This window comes from Orcinus orca, chromosome 13 (assembly GCF_937001465.1).
Source record: "Orcinus orca chromosome 13, mOrcOrc1.1, whole genome shotgun sequence".
NCBI classification, from domain to species: domain Eukaryota; kingdom Metazoa; phylum Chordata; class Mammalia; order Artiodactyla; family Delphinidae; genus Orcinus; species Orcinus orca.
In genome coordinates, this window is record NC_064571.1 from 13,877,312 (window position 1) to 13,903,124 (window position 25,813).

Here is a 25,813-nt window from a genome sequence, read left to right on the forward strand (position 1 = left end):
TGGCACACGGGCTCAGTAGTTGTGGCTTGCAGGCTCTAGAGTGCAGGCTCAGTAGTTGTGGCACACGGGCTTAGCTGCTCTACGGCATGTGGGATCTTCCCGGACCAGGGCTCGAACCCATGTCCCCTGCATTGTCAGGTGGATTCTTAACCACTGTGCCACCAGGGAAGTCCCCGAAACATACAATTTTAAATGGTGTGGTTGAGGAAGGCCTCAATGAAAAGGCTTAAAGAGATGAAGGAGGAAATTATGTGGATATCTCAGGGAAAAATACTCCAGGCAGAATAAACAGCAAACATTAAAGCCCTGAGGCAGACCCAGGCCTACTAAGAAACTGAGAATTAGCCAGGAGGCCACGTAGAGCAGAGCCATCAAGGAAGACGGCAGGAGATGTGGCAGCGGGGGTGGTGGATGGACACGCAAGGCCTCAGATGCCCTCGGATGGGCTTCAGCTTTTATTTGAATTATGACAAATGAGAAGCCATTCTATGATAAATGAGAAGACAAATGAACTCTGAGTAGAAGAGGGATGTGATTCAACACTGTAGCAGGTCACTACGGCTGCTTAATTGAGAACAGTCTGTAGGGGGCAGAGGAGGTGAAGAGGACAGAGACTGTTGTGATTAATCCAGGATGGTAAGAGATGATGGTGGCCTGGATGACCAAGGTGATCACGGTGATGACAAGCGCTCAGGATTTGGATGCTGTGCAGGAAGAAAAGTTACCAGGCTTGAAACTGCTATTCTTAGAAAGGCCTGCTTACAAGGCCTGGTGGGCATCTGGGAACTTGGATTTTGGAGGGTTCCCACCATTCCCAGTACTGATCTAAACTGTACTATGTGGTTTATGCTAAACTCCTGCTTTCCTTCTGGGAGTGTGGAATTCTGGTATGTGCCAGACATAGACTCTGGGCACTGAGTCTCTAAAGAGCTTTCCTGATAGACTTTCCCACGTGTTGTCAACTCTGCTGGAGGAATTAAGTGAGTCCTTTGTGACTGCACTGGGAAAACTCTTGGAAGCTTTCTCCTGGTCTCCTTTGGACTTTACCCCACGTGCCTTCTTCTTTTACTGATTTTGCTTTGTGTCCTTTCGTTGTAATAAAACATAGCTGTAGGACCATATGCTGAGTCCTGTGAATCCTCCTAGCAAACCACTGAACCTTGGCGTGGTCTTTGGGACTCCGTACACAAATATTTTGATGGAAGAAACAGGATTTACTGAAGTGCAGCACATGAAAAAGAGGAGCAACTAGAAGCATGGAGCTGCCATTAATGAGATGGCGAAGAATGTGTGAGTTTTAGAGAGAAAGGGGCTGGGCTTTGGACATGTTAAGATCATTATTATACATTTGAGAGAAAAGGTTTCTCGTATCCACATTGCTGTCTTTCCTAAAATTTTTTTTTTTTCCTTTTTGCGGTACGCAGGCCTCTCACTGCTGTGGCCACTCCCGTTGCGGAGCACAGGCTCTGGACGCGCAGGCTCAGCGGCCATGGCTCACGGGCCCAGCCGCTCCGCGGCATGTGGGATCTTCCCGGACTGGGGCACGAACCTGTGTCGGCAGGTTCATCGGCAGGCGGACTCTCAATCACTGTGCCACCAGGGAATCCCCCTAAAATTTGAATGATTATGTCACACCACTGCTTAAAGTCTTTCAGTGGACTTGAATAAAAATCAGAAGACCCTAGCATAGCATTCATGCTCTTGCCTCACCTCTCATTGCTCTACCCCACAAATTCTTGCTTCTCCCATACAACCTCCTCATTCTATGCCTTTGTGCCTCTGCTCCTGGTGCTGCCTCTGCTAGGAATGCTCTTTCCCACTATCCTGGCTTCTCGTCTTCCAAGCATCGATCCGATACCAGCTCTTCTGAAGTCCTTTCCCAGTCTGGGTTATGCACCCTCTCCTCGGTGCTCCTCCAGCCCCCCTCTCTAGAAACTATGCAAGGACTCTGTCTTAATTCTACAACCAGCACAGAGCCTGGTAAGCACAGTTAAGGGCAGAATGTGTGGGTACTGAATGAATGAATGACTATCCCTTGGATTTTAAGTGCCCAAACACAGACAAGTCAGACAACTCCACACATAATTCTGTAACTTCTTTGACCTGAAAGGGCCCTGGGCCATTCTCATTAAAAAACTGAGAACAGTCTCAGAGGCCTATTTCAAGAGTTTACATTTCAGGTGCCTATTTATGGATAAGTGAGCTGAAAATCTCAATGTCTTGCTAGTGTGGAGATGCACTATTTAAAAACCCGTCCTCAGCTACTGCTAGGGTATATCAGTGCGTATTTGGCCTGACAGCCTATAAGTTTAGCATCTACAATAGAAGAAAAGCTCTGGAAATCTGTGATAACGGTCTCAGGGAGGGTCAGAATCCACACAGACATTGCAGCAAAAAGAAAGGACTTAATTACTTTAGACATTTCCCCCACAGCTGAAACTGAAAGTACAGTTTGCAGCTAATGAAAAATACAATCAATCAGAAAGTTCCATTTCTAAGGCATTAACCAGGGTTTCAGTTTATCTATCAAGACTACAGACTCTATTCTTGAACTGTCAAGAGAGCAAATTATTCACAAATAAATCACCAAGATAGCTGGAGCAATAAGGAAATAGCTAGCACTTACCGAGCATGTCCTTTGTGTTAGGCACTGTCCAAAACCCTTTCACGTGTACTAACTTATTTAATTCTCACCCAAACCTCAAGGTTTGGTGCTATAATTAAATCCCCATTTTATAGATAAGGAAACAGAAGCATCAAGAGAAAAGGTCACTTTGTGATAACGATGAAACAAAACATTTGGCTCCAGGACCCAGATTCTTAATCACTGAATTACTTCCAGCATGGTGGGTACACTGTTCTCAAAGTTGGTCTACAGATCACTTGCATTAGAGTATCACACCCAAACCATTCCCCAGGAACATGCATTTCAACAAGCTCTTCAGGAGGTCAAGTTTAAAAATCACTGGCATAGTATAAAAACACTGAATTTGGAGAAAAAAGACATGGTACTAAGTCAGGGTTTTAATATCCTAAGTAGCCCTGGGCCAATCGCTTTAAAAGCTTTAGTTTTCTCATTTGTCACATGAAGGGACTGAACTAGATATTTCTAGTAAGAAACTCTCTAGATCTACAACAGTTTAATTGTGAATCATGCAGAGATATGAACATAACAGTTATTATTAGCTGAGTTAGATACAAAAACCTAAAATTCCTACTTACCCTGTGTACCGTGGATGCAAGTGCCTGAAGAACAGCCACTTTATCCCTAAGAATGAGAATCACAAGTTAACCCTCATGAGGGCTTTTCACACTCACAAAGCGAACAAGTGATCCTACTCTCAGAATGGACTGGCCAACAACAAAGTTCAGGTCTCAAGTAAAGCCAGTTCTGATCTCTCAAGATCACTAGAATAAGAAGTTAGAAAATGAGAAAACTGTTTAGTTCTCTTGCCCAAAGGTGATTAGTACACGTTCCATGCTACGCTCTCTGGCCTGGTCCCTATAACCATCACCCAGGGCTAGCAATTTTCACCCTCATCTCATCAAACTGTCTAACCTCAATCTTTCCTCCTCCTACCCATTTTCCTATGCATTCTTACTGTAGCTTTCTGTAATATTCTTGCCTTTATTATCCAAACTGGTGGCTCTTAATTCAGCTATATATAAGAATAAATCACAAGCCGCACTCTGGACTGTTCAATCAGGACCCCCAGGTTCTGTGGAGAACTGTCACATTCATTCTTACTGAATTCCCAGATGACTCAAGTTTAGAACCTCTCAACTATATAACCTTTATAAGAAGTTCAGGCCAGCCACCCACTATGACTATGGGTAGAGACAATTCACTAACTATTGAAAAGAGGAGGTTTCACTGGAATAATTGACAAACAAAATAATTTGGTTTCAAATGTATTTTTACTTGTGTTAGATTTTGTGTTTCATTTCAAAAAGGGAAATAAGAATAAACTTAATAAACCAAATATATTTTTTTAAATAAAGTTTAAACATACACTCATAATTTAAGTCATTTGAAGAAAAAGAAAACACGTAGGAAATTTTATACTATGTCAAGACTAATTCCCTGACATACACAACATCTACTGGATTTTCTAAAATCACACTTACGTAATTTCAGTGAGAGAAAGATATTCTTTCATCTCTCAGTATTCCCTAACTAAATGCTACGTTAGCATATTTAAGTCGTATCAAGTGAGTACATCTTTACAACATACTGAACAAATATAAGTGAAAAAATTATGAACATTCAGATCACTCACTAAAAATAACCTCAATGAATACATTATACTTAAAAAAAAAAAAAAAACTAGACTATTATATCTGGTGTCATTTTGCGACCCCCTCCTCCTCTACTGTAAGTTTGGTGTTTATAATTCCAGAACTTTAAAGGGTACTTTTACACACATACCACCATAAAACTAAATCGAAAACATATACTGTCATTCTGGATACGTGCTTCCATAAGCTTGACTGTATTATCTATGCTACGATGTGTAAATCTAATTAATTCCTTAAATATTATATAGTATGATAACTGCTTTTTATTATCCCCTTACATATGGGCATTTGGGCTATTTCAATTTCTTATTATTCCCAAGTTGTAAAGAACACTCATCCATGTCTCTCTGGGCGTATTTGCAGGGGTTCCTCCAGAATGGTTAACCGATAAGGTGTGCACATTTTAGGTCGTGGTTCTGCCCACTTTCCCTTCAAAGTGTTGTTCCAACTGACTGCCCAAGCAACAACCATATCTGAGCAACCATTTCTCCACAACCTCTTCTGGCCAATCTGGTAAGTTTTAACATCCATTCCTTTAATGAGCCCAGTTACCTATGCACCGATCATGATTGGGCTCCCTGCCCTCTCTACAGTAACTACACCATCCAGATTAGCATGCTCAGAATACTCTATCCTGTCACATTCCTATATGAAAACTCACAGTGACTCTCTACAATTTGTTAGTCTTCTACGGCATCTGTGATCTGGGAAAGATACCTTAAAAGCATCTTAACAGCCTTAAAAGATGCTTCATCTCTCAAATAAGGCAACAGGAATTTGTAGTCTTTATGGCTTCTTCTAGGTCTAAAAGCACAAATTCCTGAGCCTGGAAAGCAGAGGCTATCAGAGAGCCTCTATCAATTGCTTTGTCTGTAAAGGGACAGACAGTAAGTATTTTCGGCTTTATGGGCCGTGAGGACTGTTGCAACTACCCAGCTCTGCCTTTGGAGCATAAAAGTAGGCACAGATAGTAAGTTAACAAATGAGTGAGGCTGTGTTCCAAAAAAAAATTTAACTGACACTGAAATCTGAATTTCACATAATTTTCACGTGTCATGAAATAGTCTTCTTCTTTCAACTATAAAAAATGTAAAAACCATTCTTACCTCATGAGCTGTAAATAAATAGGCCTCAGTTTGCTCTCTACCAACTACCTTATTTCTCCTATTCTAATAGAGCATTTTTCACAGGCCTGCCTGCATGGTCTCCTACTACCACCAGACAGATCATGATCATGTCCCACCCTACCTTACTGTTTCTATATCTGTGGGGCTTATAGTTTAGGGTTAATAAGAATTACCTGCAGGAATATGTATTTTAAGCAAAATTCCCTGGTGATTCTGATGCCAACAAAATCATCTGACCCATTTTAAGGTACAGCTAAACTATGTTTTCAATAAAACTCACCTTGATTACTGCAATACAACCACTCTTCGTTCCATCATATCCTCTGTAGCCCCTAGTCATGTGTAAACAGTTATGTACACATGTAAAGTGGGTGTAAGACATAAAGTATAAAATATGCACACAACTCAACTGGACTTTAGTCCATCTGAACACATCCTCAATACACTCCCTCTCTTGTATTCCCTGTGGTACCTTTGTCAGGGATAGAGGCACAATGAGTTGGTAAAGTGCACTGGGCTGGAATGTCATTCAAGAAATGCCTCATTCACGATATGTATATTCCTACTCTTATCTTGGTTCTGATTCTCAGTCCAGGGAAGACAAAAATGACCCTGAATATAACCATATAATAAAATACTACGCAATCATTCAAAATTTAAAACAGAGTATAGAACGGTACATCTAACAAATCAACTCTGCTAAACTAAATGTATACGTACAACTTCAAATGTTACATCCCAGAACTTTAAAGTAATAGGTATCACCTATTGAGATCTGATTCTGTGGCAGGAACTGTTCAAATGCTCATTTAATCCTAAGGCAGGTACTGTATTACCCACATTCTACTATGGCACAGACAGATTAGGTAACTTGCCTCTGAGTACAGTGATTGTTGGTAATTTTATTTCCTTTCTGCATGTTCAATTTATCCCACTGAACAATAACCATTAGTTACCTTGCTAATTAATGGCAATAACCATTAATTACTTTAGTAATTTAAGAAAGTTTTTTTAAATGAGCCTGAATCTTCAGGTCATACTCAAAAAACACCTGGCTCTTTGAAGGATCTTTTTTTTTTTTTTTTTTTTGCGGTACGCGGGCCTCTCACTGTTGTGGCCTCTCCCGCTGCAGAGCACAGGCTCCGGACGCACAGGCTCCGGACGCACAGGCTCCGGACGCACAGGCTCAGCGGCCATGGCTCACGGGCCCAGCCGCTCCACAGCATGTGGGGTCTTCCCGGACCGGGGCACGAACCCGTGTCCCCTGTATCGGCAGGTGGACTCTCAACCACTGCGCCACCAGGGAAGCCCTGAAGGATCTTTAAATGCATTCGATAATATCATTACTACACAAACTTTTGTAAGTTTTAGGTCTTATATATTCAACAAATGTTTACTATATAAGGCAATTTGTTCAAGGATCTATCAAGTGAGTTAAAAAAGCTAAATTTTGCAGTGTGCACCATTTGTTTCATCTTACCTCAGTAAAGACCATAAAAATAATTTTTTTTTTTTTTTTTTTTTTTGCGGTACGCGGGCCTCTCACTGTTGTGGCCTTTCCCGTTGCGGAGCACAGGCTCCGGACGCGCAGGCTCAGTGGCCATGGCTCACGGGCCCAGCCGCTCCGCAGCATGTGGGATCCTCCTGGACCGGGGCACGAACCCGTGTCCCCTGCATCGGCAGGCGGACTCTCAACCACTGCGCCACCAGGGAAGCCCCCCATAAAGATAATATTTTTTTTAATCTCCCAATAACGTGAAAACTTCCTTTAAAAAAAAATTACTCTAATAATGATGCTCATAATTGACCATCACTACGTAAACACTAACCCAAATTTAGTTCAGAAGGTCTTTTAACTCTTAAGTAAATCTCATTCCCCATTCACACACTACTCTCTACCTTCCTCTTCTATGTTCTTTCGGACCCCTAAGCTTTTCTCTCCTCAATGGTTCCCTCCCCAAGAATGCTCTCCCATTGCTATTCCCGCCACTAGCTTCTTACCTAACAATGTTTCGCTCATAATAAGCACTTAACCACTTGCTGAATGAACACTGATGGAATACTCACCAAGTTTTCTTGTTTGGAATGACCACTTCTTCAGTCCCTTAATGTGAAAAATAAAACAAAGTGAATCAGTTTCCTAATACTACTACTATAAAGAAGTATAATGCATTAATATAAAAATTGAGTTACTTCAATATATTTTTATATACCTGTTGCACCAGCTCCTTCAACCTCTGGGACGGCTGCACTTCCAGAATAAAATCTACAAAAAAATAAAAGCCCTAAAGCTAATACTCATTAATGAACTTCCCACCTCACCTCCACTTATGTGCAACTCAGCCAAAATTTTCCAATTATCACGGATCAAACCAACTGGATAATTCATGTCAACGTATGCTGAGAAGACGTGGTCTCAATGGCAAGTTCAAAATGATTACAAAATATGTACCAGATATAGACATCATATTGCCAAAAAATTTTTAAATCAGGCCATCTCATTAAATAAAATCAGGGAAAAAAAGGAAAAATTTAGTAGCACTTGAACATTTGAGCAGCTTATCTGAAATATAAGGAACTTTCACCTTTGAGAACCCAAAACACTGAGGCTAAAAGGGATGACGTAATGAGCTCCTGATTTTACATGGATGATGCCCTGATGACAATAAAAGATTATCCCACTTAAAGCAATTTTGACAAATTATGAAACTAAGATCACCACAGCCTTTCATTGCACTTCCTTCAACAATCAGGAATGTACCAAATGTACGTGTCCTAATTTAAACTTGGAACAATTTATATTATTTTTTTAACCCAAAATATAGAATCACTGACCCATGAATGAGTTTTAAATCGTTCTGATCATGCTAAAAAATAGAGTCAATATACCACACAGATAATGTACACTACCTTGTAAGTATTTCCTTCCTAAACAGCATTGGTACCATTCAGAAAATTGTCAAGATGTGATTAAACAAAGAATTACTTCCTCTACTAGTATCTGGTCTCGGGCATCATCTTAAAACAATACCTCTCTGCTACGGATCAACTTCAGAAAGGGATCAATTCTTTCAAATCATGCTGTTTCTCGTGACATGTATTTCACATACACCACTCTTGTCTTGTGGGTGAAGACTGAGGGAGAGATGCTGCTGCCAAATCAAAGGAAATGGGTAGAAAAACAACAACACTGGGCACCACCCAATAAAGGACTGGGATTGAACAGCAGCATTAAGGCTCCTGCACTACCAGGTGGAGCATCTTCTCTTTTGTGAGGATTGAGGAGGGAAGATGTTACATATAAAATGTATATTGTAAATTACACACCTCCCTTATTACTCACAATTTTCTGATGGCTACTACTAGCTCCAGTTTACACATAAGAGAATTTGTCTACTATCACTTCACAAAGGAAATGGCAAACATCGAATCCAAAATTAGGCTATTCCCAAATTTTCACAACAAATTCCCACCTCATACTTCCACAACGCCAGTTTGTACCTAGTGAAAAAAACTACACAAATGATACATGCGCCAAGTTTTAACAATCACAGCAATCCTATTCAGATTGTGTTCAGATCTTTTAGACTTTCTTGTTTTTATAAACACCTGTATAATTTCTTTGGCCAAACATCCCCACAACACCCAGCATACGGTGGAACTCGTAAATTGCCTTTAACTTGGGAAAACCTGATTTTCCCCCCTTCCTCCCGGTGGGTGAAAACGGGTAAGAGCGGATACAATTTTTCTTTCTTTTAAAACTTGGGGAGGCGTTGCCAATACCCACACTTACTAGAATGCAAGATCCACAACAGCAGGATCCTGAATCTTGCCAAGAGTTCTAACCCCGGGGTAGGCGAGCCCCAGCAATAAATATCCCTCTAACCAGCGCGTTTGGAGCCCTTCTTCAAGTACGCGGACTCCGCGTGCCAGCTTCTCGGGGCACGCAGCCGCGAGCGCACGCACGCGCCTTCCACTCCACCGTACCTAGTTCCCCAGCTCTCCGGGGGTAAAGGGGATACATACGGCCCAGGTGATCCTGGGGTCTTTCTCATGGATTCTCCAAGCTTCTCTTACCTGCTACTGGGGGCCCGTCCGCAGAGACCTGCCCGTCGACCCGTCAGCGGTAGGCAAAGCCCGCGGCGGACCCTCAACCAGCGAGCCGAAAGTACGGCCGCCATCTTTGGCGTCTTCGCATAGCATACGGGGAAAGCATGCCCTCCACCTAAGGCTGTGGGGGAGGGGGGAGGGGGCGTGGAATAGCTCGGCTATTGGCTGAGACGGAACAAGACGAAAGCAATCATAACATAGGAGGTTACAGTCCCATGGTTTGAAAGATTTTGCTTCGGAAGTTAAAGGCTCAGTACACCTCATTTGCCTCAAAGATATTTCCTAAAATATTATTTTAATGTCTTATATGTATTCGATTATTTTCAAAATAAAAGGGCGAGTGAGAGTCGTGAAATTATTTCCTTCCCCCCCTAGATCGGAAATGTTATCGTCCACGTAAATCTTCCCGCGAGCCTTTCTCGCGCGCGCAAGCGCAGTTTAAATCACATGGTGGCTGCGGGCCGGAGGCAGCGTTAAAAATATACCCGTGGTGACTGGAATTTCTCTCCGGGTGTCAGAGCTCGGAACTGACCTGGAGGATGTTGGGCTCAAAGAACATGCCCTGGCGGCGGCTGCAGGGCATTTCTTTCGGGATGTATTCGGCCGAAGAGCTCAAGTAAGGAGTTGGTGGGAAGCGTGCAGGGCTTCTTGGGGTCGGGGCCACAAACTACCGTTCCCAGAAGGTCTGGCGCCCAATTTCTCCTCAGAGTCCATGGCTGTCTGGCGCATGGCCTGCTGGGACGCGTAGTTCCGGGAACGTCCCTGGCTAGTGAGCACTGCCTAGAACCCAGTGGGGCTAGGGAAGAGTTTGCCCTTCGGAAGGTGGGGGTACCCAGATTGCGGCGTTATCATCCGCCAGTCTCCTCGTTAATTAGCCTGCGTTTGTGTAGTTACTATAATGTCTCTGACGTGGTTTATTAAGCTCATGGTTAGTCTCCTCTTGTCTATAAAATGATGATCGTTCGAGACTCAATTCATGCGACAACTTCTCCTTGCTAGGACCGCTTATATTCTCTGCCTAATTATTAAATCAAAGCGGCCCTCTTCAGTCCTCATTTTGATCACCGTAGCATTTGACGGTCTTTCTCTTTTCCAGCACCTTATGTATTGTTTTCAGGTTCTTTTATTTCTGTGACAAGTACTACTTCTTTCTTCCCTTATATCAACCCACAAACATTTATCCATCATCCAGTTTTTGCCAGGCACTAAGCTAAGCATTCAGGACACATTGGTGAACAAGGTCCTTGCATTCGTGGTTAATATTCGAATTCGTGTCAGGCTCCGTAGCTGATTCCTCTTTTACTTAAATCTTGCTGTTCCTTGAGATTCTATTCTGGTCATACATGCTGCTTTTCTTGTCCTAAATGTCCTCCCTAGACAATTTCACCACTTTCCTGAGTGATACTCTCAAAATTTAAATCTCCAGACCAATTTTCGTTTCCTGATTCTTCAGACTCATTGTTTTCAGCTGTTTTTTGGACATCTCTATTTGAATTTCACACCGAGTTCTTAAACTCCTATACCAAAAACTCAACAACTACTTCCCCTAAAGGGAGAGGGAACTTGCCCCTCCAAAGTGGTGTACCTAGACTAGTGCAAGATGGTCAATATTTTGTGACAGGACAAATATTCTAGATTTATTTCTCCTGACATCTCATTTACTTATTGGGCTCTTACTGTGTGTCACCTACACGTCTATTCGTTCTATAACCTCCTTTCAACACTACTGTTACTATCTTAGATCATACCCTTATCTCTTGTTTGAATTGTCTTTTTCTTCCGCCTCCCCCGCCCTTACACCAGTCCAGGGCATGCTCTACACTGCTGTTAAAATTATTCTTCCAAAGTGCAGATGTGATCATGCTACTCTCACCCTTAAAACCCTCCAGAGGCTTTCCATTTCCCTCAGGTAAATGATAGTTTCTTAGCTTAGCCTACAAGTTTACCCATGAGCAGGCCAATGCTGATTTTTGCTAAAGCATCATCCCTTCGCCAGCCCTACTAAACCACTTGCACATTCCATAAAGTGCCATGAGGTTTCAACGTCTGGGCCTTCCCTCAAGCTATTTCCTCTGCGTGCATTGTCCTCTCTGCCAGAGGGATCTGCTTCTCTGCTCTTGCCCCCAACCCCCAGCAGACACCCGGAGAGCATCTCTCCCCCTCTTAAGGCTCAGCTCAACCTCCCTCATTTTCTGAGGTCTTTCCACACCCAGTACAGCTGTCTATTATGGTGCCTCAGTTCCTTTTTTGTTTATATTTCCGCCTCTCTCCACTAGCCTTGAGCTTCCTCATTCCTTTCTTTTATCCTCAACTCTGGTCGAATGACTGGATGAATAAACTGAGCTACAACGGTATGCTGGCCCAGAAATGTCAATTATACCATCACTAGCCATACATACTATTTCATCCAAAAGCAAAAGAATTGAATTTTTACAGGTTAATTGTGGAGTTTTTAGACAGGGAAGTGCATAAGCAAGTTTATACCCATTACTAGCATTGTAGACCTATTTGAGTCTGGGGTTGGCAAATATCAATCATTATGCTGCCTTTTATTGTGTTAAGTTCTAGTAGCTTCCTAGGTCACTTGGAGTAAAAGCCAAGTCCTTAAAATGCCTTGGAAAGGTCATTCTGGCCCTTGCTACTTCTCTGAACTTACCTCTGTACTCACCCTGGCCTCCTTGCTGTTCCCAGAGCACCATAGTCACACATCCACCTCAGGGCCTTTGCACTCCCTGCTTCTTTCTCCTGTAAAGGTGACCGCATGGCTCACTCCCCCATCTCCTTCAGGCTTTTGTTCAGTATAACCTTCTCAATAGGGGTTCCCCCAGCCACTGGCCCACTCTATTGTCCTTCCCCTTTTCTGCTTTACTTTCTTCATAGAATGTTCTGCCATCCAATAGACTGTGTGCTTATTTATCTTGGCTTTTGTCTGCCTGCCTTCAATAGGATGTAAGGCCCATGAGCACAGGGATTCTTATCTGTTTTTCTAGCATCTAAAGGTGTGTCTGGCACATAACAAGCACTCAGTAGATATTTGTTAAGTGCACTCACGGGTGGATGGGGGAGCTATCTGTTCAGCGCTTGGTACTACCAGTCCTTACTGCAACCATTCGTGTTGGTGTCTGCAGTTACAGGAGAGGAAATTACTGTCCAGCAAATAAAATGACTCTCTAGGAGGCAGCAAAGGTCATCCTCAAACCCAAGTTTGCTAGTCTTAAACTCTTTTCTCTCCAGTGGACTGACTCCTTGCTGATTGCTCTTCCCATTGCATCCCATTCCTGCAATGATCAGAGGAGTTTTCTCCTCCTCCCCAGCTAGAGAGAGGAACTTTGCTCCTTACCACATAGAAAGACTTAGGATGAAGATTAAAAAAAAATACATTCAGTTTTGGATGTGAGCTATTTGTGTTGCCTTGACAAGCACAGGACACAGTTCTTCTGCCAGTTGACACAGGTGTGTGCCGGCCCCACCTGCCTACTCTTTTTCCATCACTGTAGGCTCCAGGCAAGGGAAGTGAAGTACCAACTTACAGAACATGATAGAAAGAGGATCTAGTGGTACAAGTCTTTGCACCCAGACCTAATTAATTTGTGTTTGCCTTATGCAATAAATGTTTTCCTTGTTTTTAATTCCAGTTAAGTTTTTTTTTTTGTTTTTTTTTTTGCGGTACGCGGGCCTCTCACTGCTGTGGCCTCTCCCATTGCGGAGCACAGGCTCCGGACGCGCAGGCTCAGCGGCCGTGGCTCACGGGCTGTGGGATCTTCCCGGATCGGGGCTCGAACCCGTGTCCCCTGCGTCGGCAGGCGGACCCAACCACTGCGCCACCAGGGAAGCCCCCAATTAAGTTTTAGAGCTTAGTGTAAAATGAATGAGAAGGAAATGTAGATGAATATTTATCCAACGTCGAAGGAGAAAGACTTAGCCCAAAGGTAGTGGAAGAAAGCAGCAGTGAGTTTAACTCACTAAAAAAATTTAAATTATGCAAATAATATCATGAAGAAAGTGAAAAGATGAGTTGGAAGAAATATCTGCAAATCATGTATCTGACAAAGGACTTGTATACTGAATATACAAAGCACTCTTACAACTCAATAATAAAACAGCAAACAACCCAATTACAAAACAGGTAAAGGATTTGAATAGACATCTCTCCAAAGAGGATATATAGATGGCCAGTAGGTACACAAAGATGTGCTCAACCTCATTAGTTATCAAAACCACAGTGAGATACTATGTCACACCCACTAGGATGGCTAGAATCAAAAAGTTCGGTCATAAAATGTGTTGGCAAGAATGTGGAGAAGTTATGTTGGCAAGAATGTGGAGAAGTTAGAGCCTTGGTGTATTGCTGGTGGGACTGTAAAATGGTGCAGCTGCTTTGGAAAGCAGTCTGGCAGTTCCTCAGAAAGTTAAACGTAGAGTTACCATATGACTCAGCACTTTGATTCCTAGGTGTATATCCATGAGAAATGAAAAAAATATATTCACACAAAAACTTGTGTACAGGACTTCCCTGGTGGCGCAGTGGTTAAGAATCCGCCTGCCAACGCAGGGGACACGGGTTCAAGCCCTGGTCTGGGAAGATCCCACACGCCACGGAGCAACTAAGCCCATGTGCCACAACTACTGAGCCTGCGCTCTAGAGCCCGTGCGCCACAACTACTGAGCCTGTGTTCTAGAGCCGGCATGCCGCAACTGCTGAGCCTACACGCCACATCTACTGAAGCCTGCGCGCCTAGAGCCTGTGCTCTGCAACAAGAGAAGCCACCGCAGTAAGCCCGCACACTGCAACGAAGAGTAGCCCCTGCTCACCGCAACTAGAGGAAGCCTGCACGCAGAAACGAAGACCCAATGCAGACAAAAATAAAAATTAATTAATTTTTTTAAAAAAAGAAGAGTACCCAGGAAATTTCCAATGCATTTGTAATTTAAAAAAAACTTGCACGCAAATGTTCCTGTCAGCATTATTTATAGTAGCCAAAGTATAAAACTAACCCAATAAAATATGGTGTATCCATGCAATGGAATATTTTTTGGCTATAAAAAAATGAAATACAGATACAGGCTGCAACATGGATGAACCTTGAAAACATGCGAGGTAAAAGAAGCCTGCTATAAGGGACCACATAGCATATGATTTCATTTATGTGAAATGTCCGGATGGACAAGTCTCTGGAGGCAAAAAGTAGATTAGTCATTGCATAGGACTGTGAGGGAGGTAGAGACGGATGGAGAGTGACTGCTAGGGTTTCCTTTACTGGGGACGAAAATGATATTGTGGTGATGGTTGCACAGCTCTGTGGATATGCTAAAAAACACCGAGTGTATACTTCAAATGGACGAATTGTATAGTACGTGAGTTACAGCTCAACAAAGCTGTTCGAAGAATTTATAAACTTTCACCTGTGAAAAATGACAAAAGACATCACAAGCTAGGAAAGTATTTGCCACCAAGGAAAAAGGTTAATGTCCTCATATGTAAGGAGCTCACGTAGACAATAATAAAAAAAGTTAAGATTTTAACTTAAAAATGAGTTAAATTTTATTTTTTTAATTAAGTAAAGGACCAAAATGGCCTTTAAAACAAAACATAATGAAACGATTGATTAATGTGACAGGGAAGGGGGTGGGTGGGATGCTGATTCACTTCGCCGTACAGCAGAAAGTAATGCAACATTGTAAAGCAACTATACTCCAATAAAAAATTTTAGGGCTTCCCTTGTGGCGCAGTGGTTGAGAGTCTGCCTGCCGATGCAGGGGACATGGGTTCGTGCCCTGGTCCAGGAAGATCCCACATGCCGCGGAGCAGCTGGGCCCGTGAGCCATAGCCGCTGGGCCTGCACATCCGGAGCCTGTGCTCTGCAACGGGAGAGGCCACAACAGTGAGAGGCCCGCGTACCACCAAAAAAAAAAAAAAAAAAAAACTTTAAAAATTAAAAAAAAAAGGTATATTCTAATTTCTGTTAAAAAGAAATTTAACGTCACAGTGGGTGGCATTTTTTCACCTTAAATTTGGAAAGTTTTTAAGTGCTAAGACTCAGTGCTGGTTAGGACAAACAGACAATCTATTGTTAGCCCATGTTTTCTGGACTGCAATATGGCAGAATATATCAAGAGCTTCAAAACAGTTCACCCTGGGACTTCCCTGGCAGTCCAGTGGTTAGGACTCCAAGCTTCCACTGCAGGGGCCCTGGGTTCAATTCCTGGTTGGGGAACTAAGATCCTGCAAGCCACGCAGGAAGCCAGAAAACAAAACAGAACAGTTCACCCCCTTTGATTCAAGGATTTCCCTTCACCAAGGAACTAATTATATTTTTAGGAAATAGTTAAAAGATTGAATTATGCTATACAAAAATCTGTATACAGATAGGTGGCATGAGCTTACTTATAGTGGAGTTTGGCTAAATGAATTATATTAATTGACATATAATGAAAGATTTGGTGATTCTTTATTTTTGGCTGTGTTGGGTCTTCGTTGTGGCGCGCAGGCTTCTCATTGCTTTGGCTTCTCTTGCTACGGAGCTCGGGCTGTAGGCACGCGGGCTTCAGTAGTTGTGGCTCACGGGCTCTAGAGTGCAGGCTCAGTAGTTGCGGCACATGGGCTTAGTTGCCCCGCGGCATGTGGGATCTTCCTGGACCAGGGCTCGAACCCGTGTCCCCTGCATTAGCAGGTGGATTCTTAACCACTCCGCCACCAGGGAAGTCCCTGGTAGTTCTTAATTACAGAATCTTTCCAAAGAATTTTTAGTGACCTGAAAACACTTAATGCTCAATGAAAATGACAAAGGCAATGCTAGAAATGGCAAATGATCCCAGTTACAGTTTTTAAAAATGTATCCATAGAAAGAAGTCTGTTAGCAGTTTTCTCTACATTGTGAGATTTGGATTTCATTATCTTTATTTTCTAATTTACAAAAAAAAGAAAGTTTAAAAGCAAACTTGGCATGAACGTAATTTGAGTAAAAGTAGTTAGGTGTCCTATGGGAGCCTGCTTTCAACCAAACATAAAATACTGCAATGAAACCTTTAGTAAAGCAGGTTATACTTCTCAAAGGTTTGCATATTTATGTTTAACTTTTCTCAATTCACTATTCCTACATACTGGGATTATTCCCTTTCTTGAACTCTGTGGGTTTGGGGTTAGGTCTGGTCCATATCTCACCACACCCCCACCATTCTGGGCTTTGTCACCTGAATTAAATCACTAACCACTCTGAGCCTGTTTCCTCTTCTGAAAAACGCATATAGTGATGCCCATCTCAGAGGGTTCAAGTGAGACTAAATGCTGCTTATGACGCGTTTGGCGTGTAAGTCGGTACTTCTTTGTATAAAGTCGGCCAGTGTGTTCGGTTAGCGCAAGATTTGCACTAAATCTGGGTTTTAAAGATGTTAGCACTCACTGCTCTTCGTTCAGCACATATTCATTGAGCACCTGTTGAGCGCAGGCTCTGGGCTAAGTGCTGAGCTGCAGTGGGGAGCAAGGCAGACACCGAGTCTGCCCTCTGGAGCCGTCTGCACGTCTGAAGACACAGACATTAAACCATCCCTTTGTAAGTGCCGAAGAGGAAATGTCCTAGAAGTTGGGTAACCTTGTCTCACCTGGTCTTTTTTTATCTCCCTAGGAAATTAAGCGTTAAGTCCATTACAAACCCTCGGTACCTAGATAGCCTGGGGAACCCATCGGTGAACGGCCTGTACGATCTAGCTCTGGGCCCCGCAGACTCCAAAGAGGTGTGCTCCACCTGCGTGCAGGACTTCAGCAACTGCTCCGGGCACCTGGGCCACATCGAGCTCCCGCTCACTGTGTACAACCCTCTCCTCTTCGAGGTATGTTCTGGCCTGGGCCACCCTGGCCGCGTGGGTCTCAGGGTACGGGTGGGATTTGTGAGGGCCACCCCTCTGCCTGGGGCAGGGGTCTCAGGAGGTCAGCTCCCGACACTTTGAGTGAAAGTGCTCTTTACTTGGCAACTTAAAACCTTGAGGAGCGAAATTCAGTACATTCAGCTTGGCCTCGAGCCCTACCTAAAGGAACTTCAGTTTGATTCCCATTGAGAAGAGCCACAGCTGGATTCTGTTTACACAGGGGGAAAGTGTTCAGATCCGTCCCTAGACCTTTTGTTCTAAGGGCTTTATGTCTTTCAGAAATGTGGGTGGGGCTTCCCTGGCAATAGAGGACTTTGGAATTCTCCAGGCCTCCCTGAGCCCTTCAGGTGGATTTGTTGGCTCTTGCTTAGTGGCAGGAAGAGCAGAGCTCCAGAAGGCCCAGCACTGAGCTGAGAATGAAGTTACTGTTCAGTCCTACTTTGAACACTTTTGGCTTCTTACATCAGTTAACCCAGCCTCCGGGATTTGTACATGGACATGATTTTTGTCTGTTAATCGTATTAGGGGAAGAGAATTGTCTCAGTTAAATACTAAACATTTGAAACATTATTTTAAATGAAACTTTTTTTTTTTTTTTTGCGGTACGCGGGCCTCTCACTGTTGTGGCCTCTCCCATTGAGGAGCACAGGCTCCGGACGCGCAGACTCAGCGGCCATGGCTCACGGGCCCAGCCGCTCCGCGGCATGTGGGACCTTCCTGGACCGGGGCACGAACCCGTGTCCCCTGCGTTGGCAGGCGGACTCTCAACCACCGCGCCACCAGGGAAGCCCTAAATGAAACATTTTAATTAAACGTTTTCAATATTTAGGACTTCCCCGGTGGTCCAGTGGGTAAGACTCCACATTCCCAATGCAGGGGGCCCCGGTTTGAACCCTGGTCGAGGAACTAGATCACACATGCTGCAACTAAACATGAAGCAGTGAAGATCCCACCTGCCACTAAGACCTGGTGTAGCCTAAATAAGTAAATATTTTTTAAAAAGTTTTCAGTATTTAAATGAGTACTAAATTTGGTATTTAAATAAAATAAAGGTAGTTCCCGACCTCAGACCCAAAGTAAATTTCTAGTGTTAATGGATTAAAATGAAGCCGTAAGAGAACATATAGAGGAATATTTATCGAGTTCTTAAGGTGAAGAAGGACTTTCCAGGTACATAGGGTGAAGTAGAATTCTTAAAGGAGTAAACTGACAACATAGAAACAAAAATCGTAAGTATTTATTACGTTGAAAATCACTTTGACTGCTATGTCACGTTCTAATATCCTGTCTCTCTTATTCCCTCTCTTCAGAAACTCTACCTGCTGCTCCGGGGTTCCTGTTTAAACTGTCACATGCTGACTTGCCCCCGGGCTGTGATTCACCTGCTGCTCTGCCAGCTGAGAGTTCTGGAAGTCGGGGCCCTACAATCAGTGTACGAGCTGGAGAGAATTCAGTACAGGGTAAGTGGGTAGTGGCTGTCGTGGCGATCAGACAAGCCAGAGTGGTGGGTGCGAGAGCTATTTGTGTGTGGCCCCTAACAGTCAGCAGAATGCTTGAGCTTTAGGTCTTGTGACTGGGTACAAATAGCTAGGTGTGAAAACATGAAGCCATAAGAATAATTAAAGGACTTCCCTGGTGGCGCAGTGGTTAAGAATCTGCCTGCCAATGCAGGAGACACGGGTTCGAGCCCTGGTCCGGGAAGATCCCACATGCCGCGGAGCAACTAAGCCCGTGCGCCACAACTACTGCGTCTGCGCTCTAGAGCCCGTGTGCCACCAGTACTGAAGCCCTCATGCCTAGAGCCTGTGCTCTGCAACAAGAGAAGCCACCGCAATGAGAAGCCCACACACCGCAGTGAAGAGTAGCCCCCACTGGCCGCAACTAGAGAAAGCCCGCGCGCAGCAGTGAAGACCCAACACAGCCATAAATAAATAAATTTTTTAAAGAAGATATTGTCCTAGTCTCCAGGAACTCCCTCTCTTTATCCTCCTTGTGTGCTTATTTTCGACAGTTTGTCATTGTACTTAGCAAATTCTTTGTAGGAATAATTTGAGGTCTGGGATGCTGGCTGCCTTCCTCCAGAGAGGGTTCTTATTGCTTTTGCCATATGCTTGGTGGCCTGGGACCATCGTCGTCCATGTTCAAGGCTGGACTGCACTGCAGGCTATGGGAAGCCAGGTGGTTCTGTTCCAGGGCTGGTCTAGTTCCCAAGGACATAGCCCTTAGGGTCCCCAGCCTCCTGTGTTTGTGGGGTACGATATGGCAGGAAGATATCCTATTAGATTCCTGTCCTTGCACTAACTCTAAGCTTTCATTTCTCTCCGCTTTATCATTTAAGACTTTCAAAATGAAAAGTTCAAAATTTTTGGATTGTAGAATGTTTCCAAGGCCAGGCTAACGTGTTGTGCAGCTCCAGGGAGCATCACAAGTCTGTCAGCATCTTCCCCGGAGGGACACAACTACCCTGAGGGTTGCCCCAGAGCTGTGCAGTGCGGCATCCCTGCCTCAGAGCAGCCCCGGCCCCTCTGCTCTTTGACCTGGATTCCCATTTTCCCTTCAGTTTGGCCTTGGTTATCCCTCACTGTCCTGTCAGTTCTTCGGAGCTTTACATTTTTTAAAATATTTATCCTGTCTTGGTTCTTTTCGGTTTGGTCTGAATAATCTAGCCGACCACTACTGGAAGCAGAATAGTCTAAATTTTTATTTTATTTTTTTAACAGCAGTGTGGCCAAACTTTTGAAAATGCACCACAGCAGCCATGAGGTTTCTTTCTCTCCCCTCAAACGAAACTCTCCCGTCCTTGGAGAGGCTGCCCCCTGCTGCTGCTCATTATACACTTGCTTTACTTTGATCATACAGTTTTTTTCTCTGTTTTCCAGTTTCTGGAAGAAAATGCTGATCCTACTGCCTTCGAAATTCAGGAAGAGTTAGAACGATATACAACCAAAATCCTACAGAACAACCTCCTGGGAGCCCACGGCGCACGTGTGAGTTATCCTATCTCTCTGTTTCCCAAACACTCGGTTTTTAGCATAATTATCCCAGTTGCCTCCGCACTGCACTGTCTTTTGCGTATCCTTTAGCTTCCCAAAGTTTGAATCCGAGCTCTGCCTCTCGTGAGGCCTCTGACCTTGTAAGTTACATAACCGTCCCTGAGCCACTGGGTCCTCATCTTTGATGCCTGCCTGCAGGAGAAGGTTAGGTGAAATTAGTGGCTTGGGTACAGCATCCAGTGAGGCTTATGCTCTGGCTTACGGTCTCACCTGGAGAATAAGGCCCACGCCCTGTGCTGCTTTCTCCTTCCAACACTGCTAAATGACTGCTGCCTCCCTGGCCCCCCATCACACCTGTGTAAGTGTTAATTTGTTCAGGGAATGAGTTGTCTAGGTAATCAACCTGCAGGGCTCATCTTGAGATCTGATTCACCTCATGCCCAAGTTTCACACCAGAGATTCTGATTTAACTGGTCTAGGGTAGGGCCCCAGGGGAGGGTACAAAAGCCCCCCGGGTGGGTCTCATTTGCAGCCAGTTCAGAACCACTAGTGTAGCTTAACTGTGGATGTGCCTTCCCTCAGAACTTTGAGGTCCATTCAAGGGAGGCAGCAGCTGCATCCAGAGGGGTTTCTTTTTTTCTTTTTAATATTTATGTATTTATTTGGCTGTGCTGGGTCTTAGTTGAGGCATGCGGGATCATCGTAGTGGCATGTGGGATCTTTAGTTGTGGCATGCAGTATCTTTAGTTGCAGCATGCAGCATCTTAGTTGTGGCATGCAAACTCTTAGTCGCGGCATGTGGGATCTAGATCCCTGGCCAGGAATCGAACCCGGGCCCCCTGCATTGGGAGCGCGGAACCTTAGCCACTGGACCACCAGGGAAGTCCCCAGAGAGGTTTGTTTTATTTATTTATTTATTTTTAATTTATTTATTTTTTACTTTTGGCTGTGTTGGGTCTTCGTTGCTGCACGTGGGCCCCCTCCAGTTGTGGCGAGTGAGGGCCACTCTTCGTTGCGGTGCGTGGGCTTCTCATTGCGGTGGCTTCTCCTGCGGAGCACGGGCTCCAGGCACGCGGGCTCTAGAGGGCAGGCTCAGCAGTTGTGGCACACGGGCTTAGTTGCTCCGCAGCATGTGGGATCCTCCCGGACCAGGGCTCAAACCTGTGTCCCCTGCACTGGCAGGCAGATTCCCAACCACTGTGTCACCAGGGAAGTCCAGGTTTGTTTTAAATTAAAGTAGCATTTATTGATCCTTGCTGTATTCCAAGCCCCCCCCCCCCACTGCATTCATGATGTCTTTATCTTAGTAACAGCTTGGTAAGGTGGTTATTATTCTCATTCCCATATTATGAATGAGGAAACTTAAGGAAAGAAGTCGCTCAGTGATTGGTAGCGTTTGGCTGTATTAGGGTTCTGTGGGAAATTTTAAGAAAGGGGTGGCTTCCTCTGGTTTTTCAAAAAAAGGTGAAAACCACAAAATGAATATCTACTGGATTGTCTTCAGAATGGCACTCTGAGTTTCCTTGCCTTTTTTTAATAGGTAAAAAATGTCTGTGAGAGCAGAAGCAAACTTATTGCTTTCTTCTGGAAGGCACATATGACTGCTAAGCGATGTCCCCACTGCAAGTGAGTACCTTCCCCTCTGTTGTTTTTTTAAATTTTATTAAAGTATAGTTGATTTACAATGTTGTATAAACTTCTGCTATATAGCAAAGTGATTCAGTTATACATATATATATATATTCCTTTTCATATTTTGTCCATTTTGGTTTATCACAGGTTATTGAATATAGTTCCCTGTGCTGTTTACCCGTCCTATACATAATAGTTTGCATCTGCTAATCCCAAACTCCCAATCCTTCCTTCCCCCACCTGCCATTCCCCTTGGCAACCACAAGCCTGTTCTCTATATCTGTGAGTCTGCTTCTGTTTCACAGATACGTTCATTTGTGTCGTATTTTAGATTTCACATTGTTTGGTTTTTTTTCTCTCCTCAAAACTGTCCTCATGTCCAGAACCGGGCGGTCAGTTGTCCGAAAGGAGCACAACAGCAAACTGACAATCACGTATCCGGCCATGGTGCACAGGAAAGCTGACCAGAAGGACACTGAGCCCCCGGGTAAGCAGGCCGGGCCCCAGGAGGCCCTCGGCATGTCTTTCACGTGTGACCATCAGACGTGTCCCGAGCCTTGGGGATCCCTGGTCCTCCGCACCACGTGTTTCTCAGCTGCGCGTTTGTGGTGGGCCAGCAGATGGTAGGTGTCCAGGCCCTAGGGCCAGTGGGCATCCTGGCGAGCTCCCAGCCCCGGCCTCTCGCGCAGAACTGACGGCTGGGCTGCAGGGCGAGGCAGCTCCTCACAGGCTGAATGACGCACCTCTTGCCACAGGTGGTTGGTTTTTTGAAAGATTTTTGAGGAAGAAGTTAAGATATTTACCTGGCAAATATTTCACGCCATTTTGTTGTCAAACAAGTGTGGATTTATTTTGAAGTAAAGTGTAGGTGAATTTTAAAGAAAAGCTGTGAGCAGCCAAAGAATGTTAGCGCCTCCTGCAGGCTGCTTCTGACTGTCCTGTCAGATCCCTGGAGTAGCTCTGCTCTGCCCTTGGGGGTACCTGGGAAGAAACTTGAGAGACTTGGTACTCCTGCTTTTTCATTTTTGTAGTTGTAAGTTTGTTTAAAGATGCTTTTTGTTTTTTCTCTTGAAGTGAAGGTTAAATAAGGTGTTCCATTTGAAGTACTGAGACCAGTGCCTGCTATGTCTTACGTGCTCTGTAGATATTGACCGTTTGTTTTTTGTTATACAGTCAATGTGCCAGGGTGGGAAAAGCATCACCTGTGATGGACACCTCACTCTGCTGCTTATTCTGAGGGGCTTAGAGAAGGTCTCTTCTTGGACCTTGGGTTTCCAACTCTATGTAGTGGCAGCGACAGAACTTCTTGCCCAGAGTTGAGGAAATTTCATGTGCAAAAGTCTGTAGCATATTGTTTCTAAACCTTATTCCAGAATTCAAGAACACAGAATAGGCAAGGAAGTAAGTTCTCTTCCTGGAGTTGCATGATCTGTCTTTTGCATTGAGGACTGTGGCAAGGCCTGGAGTAAGTAACTGCCTTACCCATTTTGGCCGCTGTAACAAAAGTACCATAAACCGAGTGGTGTTTATAAACAACAGATGTGTATTTCTCACAGTTCTGGAGGCTGGGAAGTCCAGGGTTGTGGTGCTGGCACATTCGGTGTCTGGTGAGGGCCCACTTCCTCAATGACAGCCAACTACTCCCTGTAACCTCACATGGTGGAAAGAGGCAGGGGAGCTCTGCTGGGGTCTTTTCATAAGGGCACCAGTCCCAGTCACGAGAGTTCCACCTTCATGACCTAATCACCTCCCAAAGGTCCGACCTCTTAACACACCACCATTTGGGGGGTTAGGATTTCAACACATGAAACTTGAGGGAATACAAACATTGAGACCATAGCAATAGCAAATGTGTTTATTATTACTTTTTTTTTTTTTTTTTTTTTGCGGTACGCGGGCCTCTCACTGTTGTGGCCTCTCCCGTTGCGAAGCACAGGCTCCGGACGCGCAGGCCCAGCGGCCATGGCTCACGGGCCCAGCTGCTCCGCAGCATGTGGGATCTTCCCAGACCGGGGCACGAACCCGTGTCCCCTGCATCAGCAGGCGGACTCTCAACCACTGCGCCACCAGGGAAGCCCTATTATTACTTTTTAAATAAACCTTCTACTTTAGACTAATTTTAGACATATAGAAGGGTTGCAGACATGGTACAGAGAGTTACTGTGTACTCTTTACTCAGTTTGCCCTAACGTAACATCTTAGATAACCATGGTGCATTTGTCAAAACTAAGAAATTAACATTGGTCACTATTAACTGAACTACAGACTTTATCTGAATTTCACCAGTTTATCCAGTAATGCCCTTTTTATGTTCCAGGATCCAATCCAGTATACCACAATGCATTTAGAAAGCCTGTTCAATGGTTAACCGTAAACCACGAGGGTGGATTTTTCTACACTATATATAGCCCTTAAACTAATTTTTAAGGTTGGAAACTGCTGCTCTAGCCCTTAGGGCACCTTAGAAAATGTTCATAGATTGAGAACAAAGATGGTCAGAAATCTAGAGGATACCTGTTTCTTTGGGGCAAATATCTAAAAGTTAGGTAGCCTTTGTCAAATCCATTCTTTGAAGTAATCTTCACTGCAGCTATGAGAATATGATCGTGCCACCCAAAATTCTGTGCATTAGAAACAAGTCAGCCCTAGTCTTCGATAGTTTTTGGATTGGGTTTTTAGTATTTAGCAGACATTTACCTGTTGGGCGCTCAGCCTCGTGCCCAGGACCCAGCCTCTGGCCGAGTCCAGTGCCAAAGTGGAGACCTGACCTTGTGGCCTGTGCTCTTGGGGGAGGCTGTGGGTGACGCAGGTCAGTAACCCCAGGGGGAGGTGATGTGGAGGCAGGTGAGCATTAGGACAGGGGTCTGGCCACGTTCCTGGTATCGAAGGGGGCCAAGCAGCGAGGCCTGTGCCTCAGTGATCTCCACGCACTGGTGATCCCATGAGGGGCGCCATAAGCTTGTGAAATTCACGTTCACTCCAGAGTGTTCCTCAAGCCCCAAGATGATAGCATTTTCAAATGAGAATTCTTAAAGCCGGGTACTCCACCCACTGTGATCTTGTCTTCCCCAAGTTATTTGACTTCCCGACATTTGTTTTTGACATGGCAGCTCTTAGAGCTAAACGAAACACACATTAGGGCCGTTCTGAGGTCCCATCGAGGCAGATTTCATTTTTTGCAGGCTGCGAAAGTGTCCCGTTAGGAAGGGTGCGGTCCGTGTGAGGAGGTGGCATCCCACAGGTGTCTTCTGACTCCAACCCAATGAGGGAACAACGCCAGTCTGCTTTAGTCTGTGACTGAACTGGTGGGGTCACTTCCTGCACTGGCAGCTCTGGGTCAGGAGCTGGAGAGCACTGCCAGATGCAGCTCATCTTCCTCAGCTCATCAAGCCAGTTTAGTAAGAGCGGGGTTCTTTCCAGAAGTGCCCGCAAGGGCTTCCCTGGTGGCGCAGTGGTTGAGAGTCCGCCTACCGATGCGGGGGACACGGGTTCGCGCCCCGGTCCGGGAAGATCCCACATGCTGCGCAAAGGCTGGGCCCGTGAGCCATGGCCGCTGAGCCTGCGCGTCCGGAGCCTGTGCTCCGCCAACGGGAGAGGCCACAACAGTGAGAGGCCCGCGTACAGCAAAAAAATAAAATAAAAAAATAAACATTCATAATCTTAAAAAAAAAAAAAAGTGCCTGCAAAATGGTTCTTTAGGTTAATGGGGTCTTTTCTCTCCACTGAACGCACATAGCTTTCTAACTCTGTGGTTTATCCCTGAAGGTCAGAGCCTCTCTTCATTGCATT

General features: G+C 44.6%; 2 protein-coding genes across 12 annotated transcripts in view; one reads left to right on the plus strand and one right to left on the minus strand.

Moving 5' to 3' along the window:
• PTCD3 (pentatricopeptide repeat domain 3) overlaps nucleotides 1-9,660 on the minus strand; it is a 30,199-nt gene extending 20,539 nt beyond the window's left edge. For 2 of the 9 annotated variants that reach the window (XM_012533682.3, XM_004271598.4), the window contains exons 1-4: nucleotides 9,504-9,660; nucleotides 7,640-7,692; nucleotides 7,494-7,530; nucleotides 3,223-3,268 (exon numbers count right to left, since the gene is read on the minus strand). In XM_012533682.3, the coding sequence (XP_012389136.2) occupies nucleotides 3,223-3,268; nucleotides 7,494-7,530; nucleotides 7,640-7,692; nucleotides 9,504-9,607 (240 nt within the window). In that variant the 5' untranslated portion in view covers nucleotides 9,608-9,660. Of the gene's footprint in view, nucleotides 1-3,222; nucleotides 3,269-5,706; nucleotides 5,759-7,493; nucleotides 7,531-7,639; nucleotides 7,711-9,503 lie in introns of those variants that run through there. The other 7 variants (XM_049695882.1, XM_049695880.1, XM_033431354.2 and 4 more) reach the window with 6 other exon arrangements.
• A 312-nt stretch (nucleotides 9,661-9,972) lies between these two features.
• Nucleotides 9,973-25,813, plus strand: part of POLR1A (RNA polymerase I subunit A) — a 76,283-nt gene continuing 60,442 nt past the window's right edge. For 2 of the 3 annotated variants that reach the window (XM_033431370.2, XM_033431371.2), the window contains exons 1-6: nucleotides 9,984-10,152; nucleotides 17,159-17,363; nucleotides 18,710-18,859; nucleotides 20,279-20,386; nucleotides 21,933-22,018; nucleotides 22,408-22,511. In XM_033431370.2, coding sequence (XP_033287261.1) covers nucleotides 10,076-10,152; nucleotides 17,159-17,363; nucleotides 18,710-18,859; nucleotides 20,279-20,386; nucleotides 21,933-22,018; nucleotides 22,408-22,511 — 730 coding nt within the window. In that variant the 5' untranslated portion in view covers nucleotides 9,984-10,075. Of the gene's footprint in view, nucleotides 10,153-17,158; nucleotides 17,364-18,709; nucleotides 18,860-20,278; nucleotides 20,387-21,932; nucleotides 22,019-22,407; nucleotides 22,512-25,813 lie in introns of all 3 variants that reach the window. The other variant, XM_004271599.3, reaches the window with a different exon arrangement.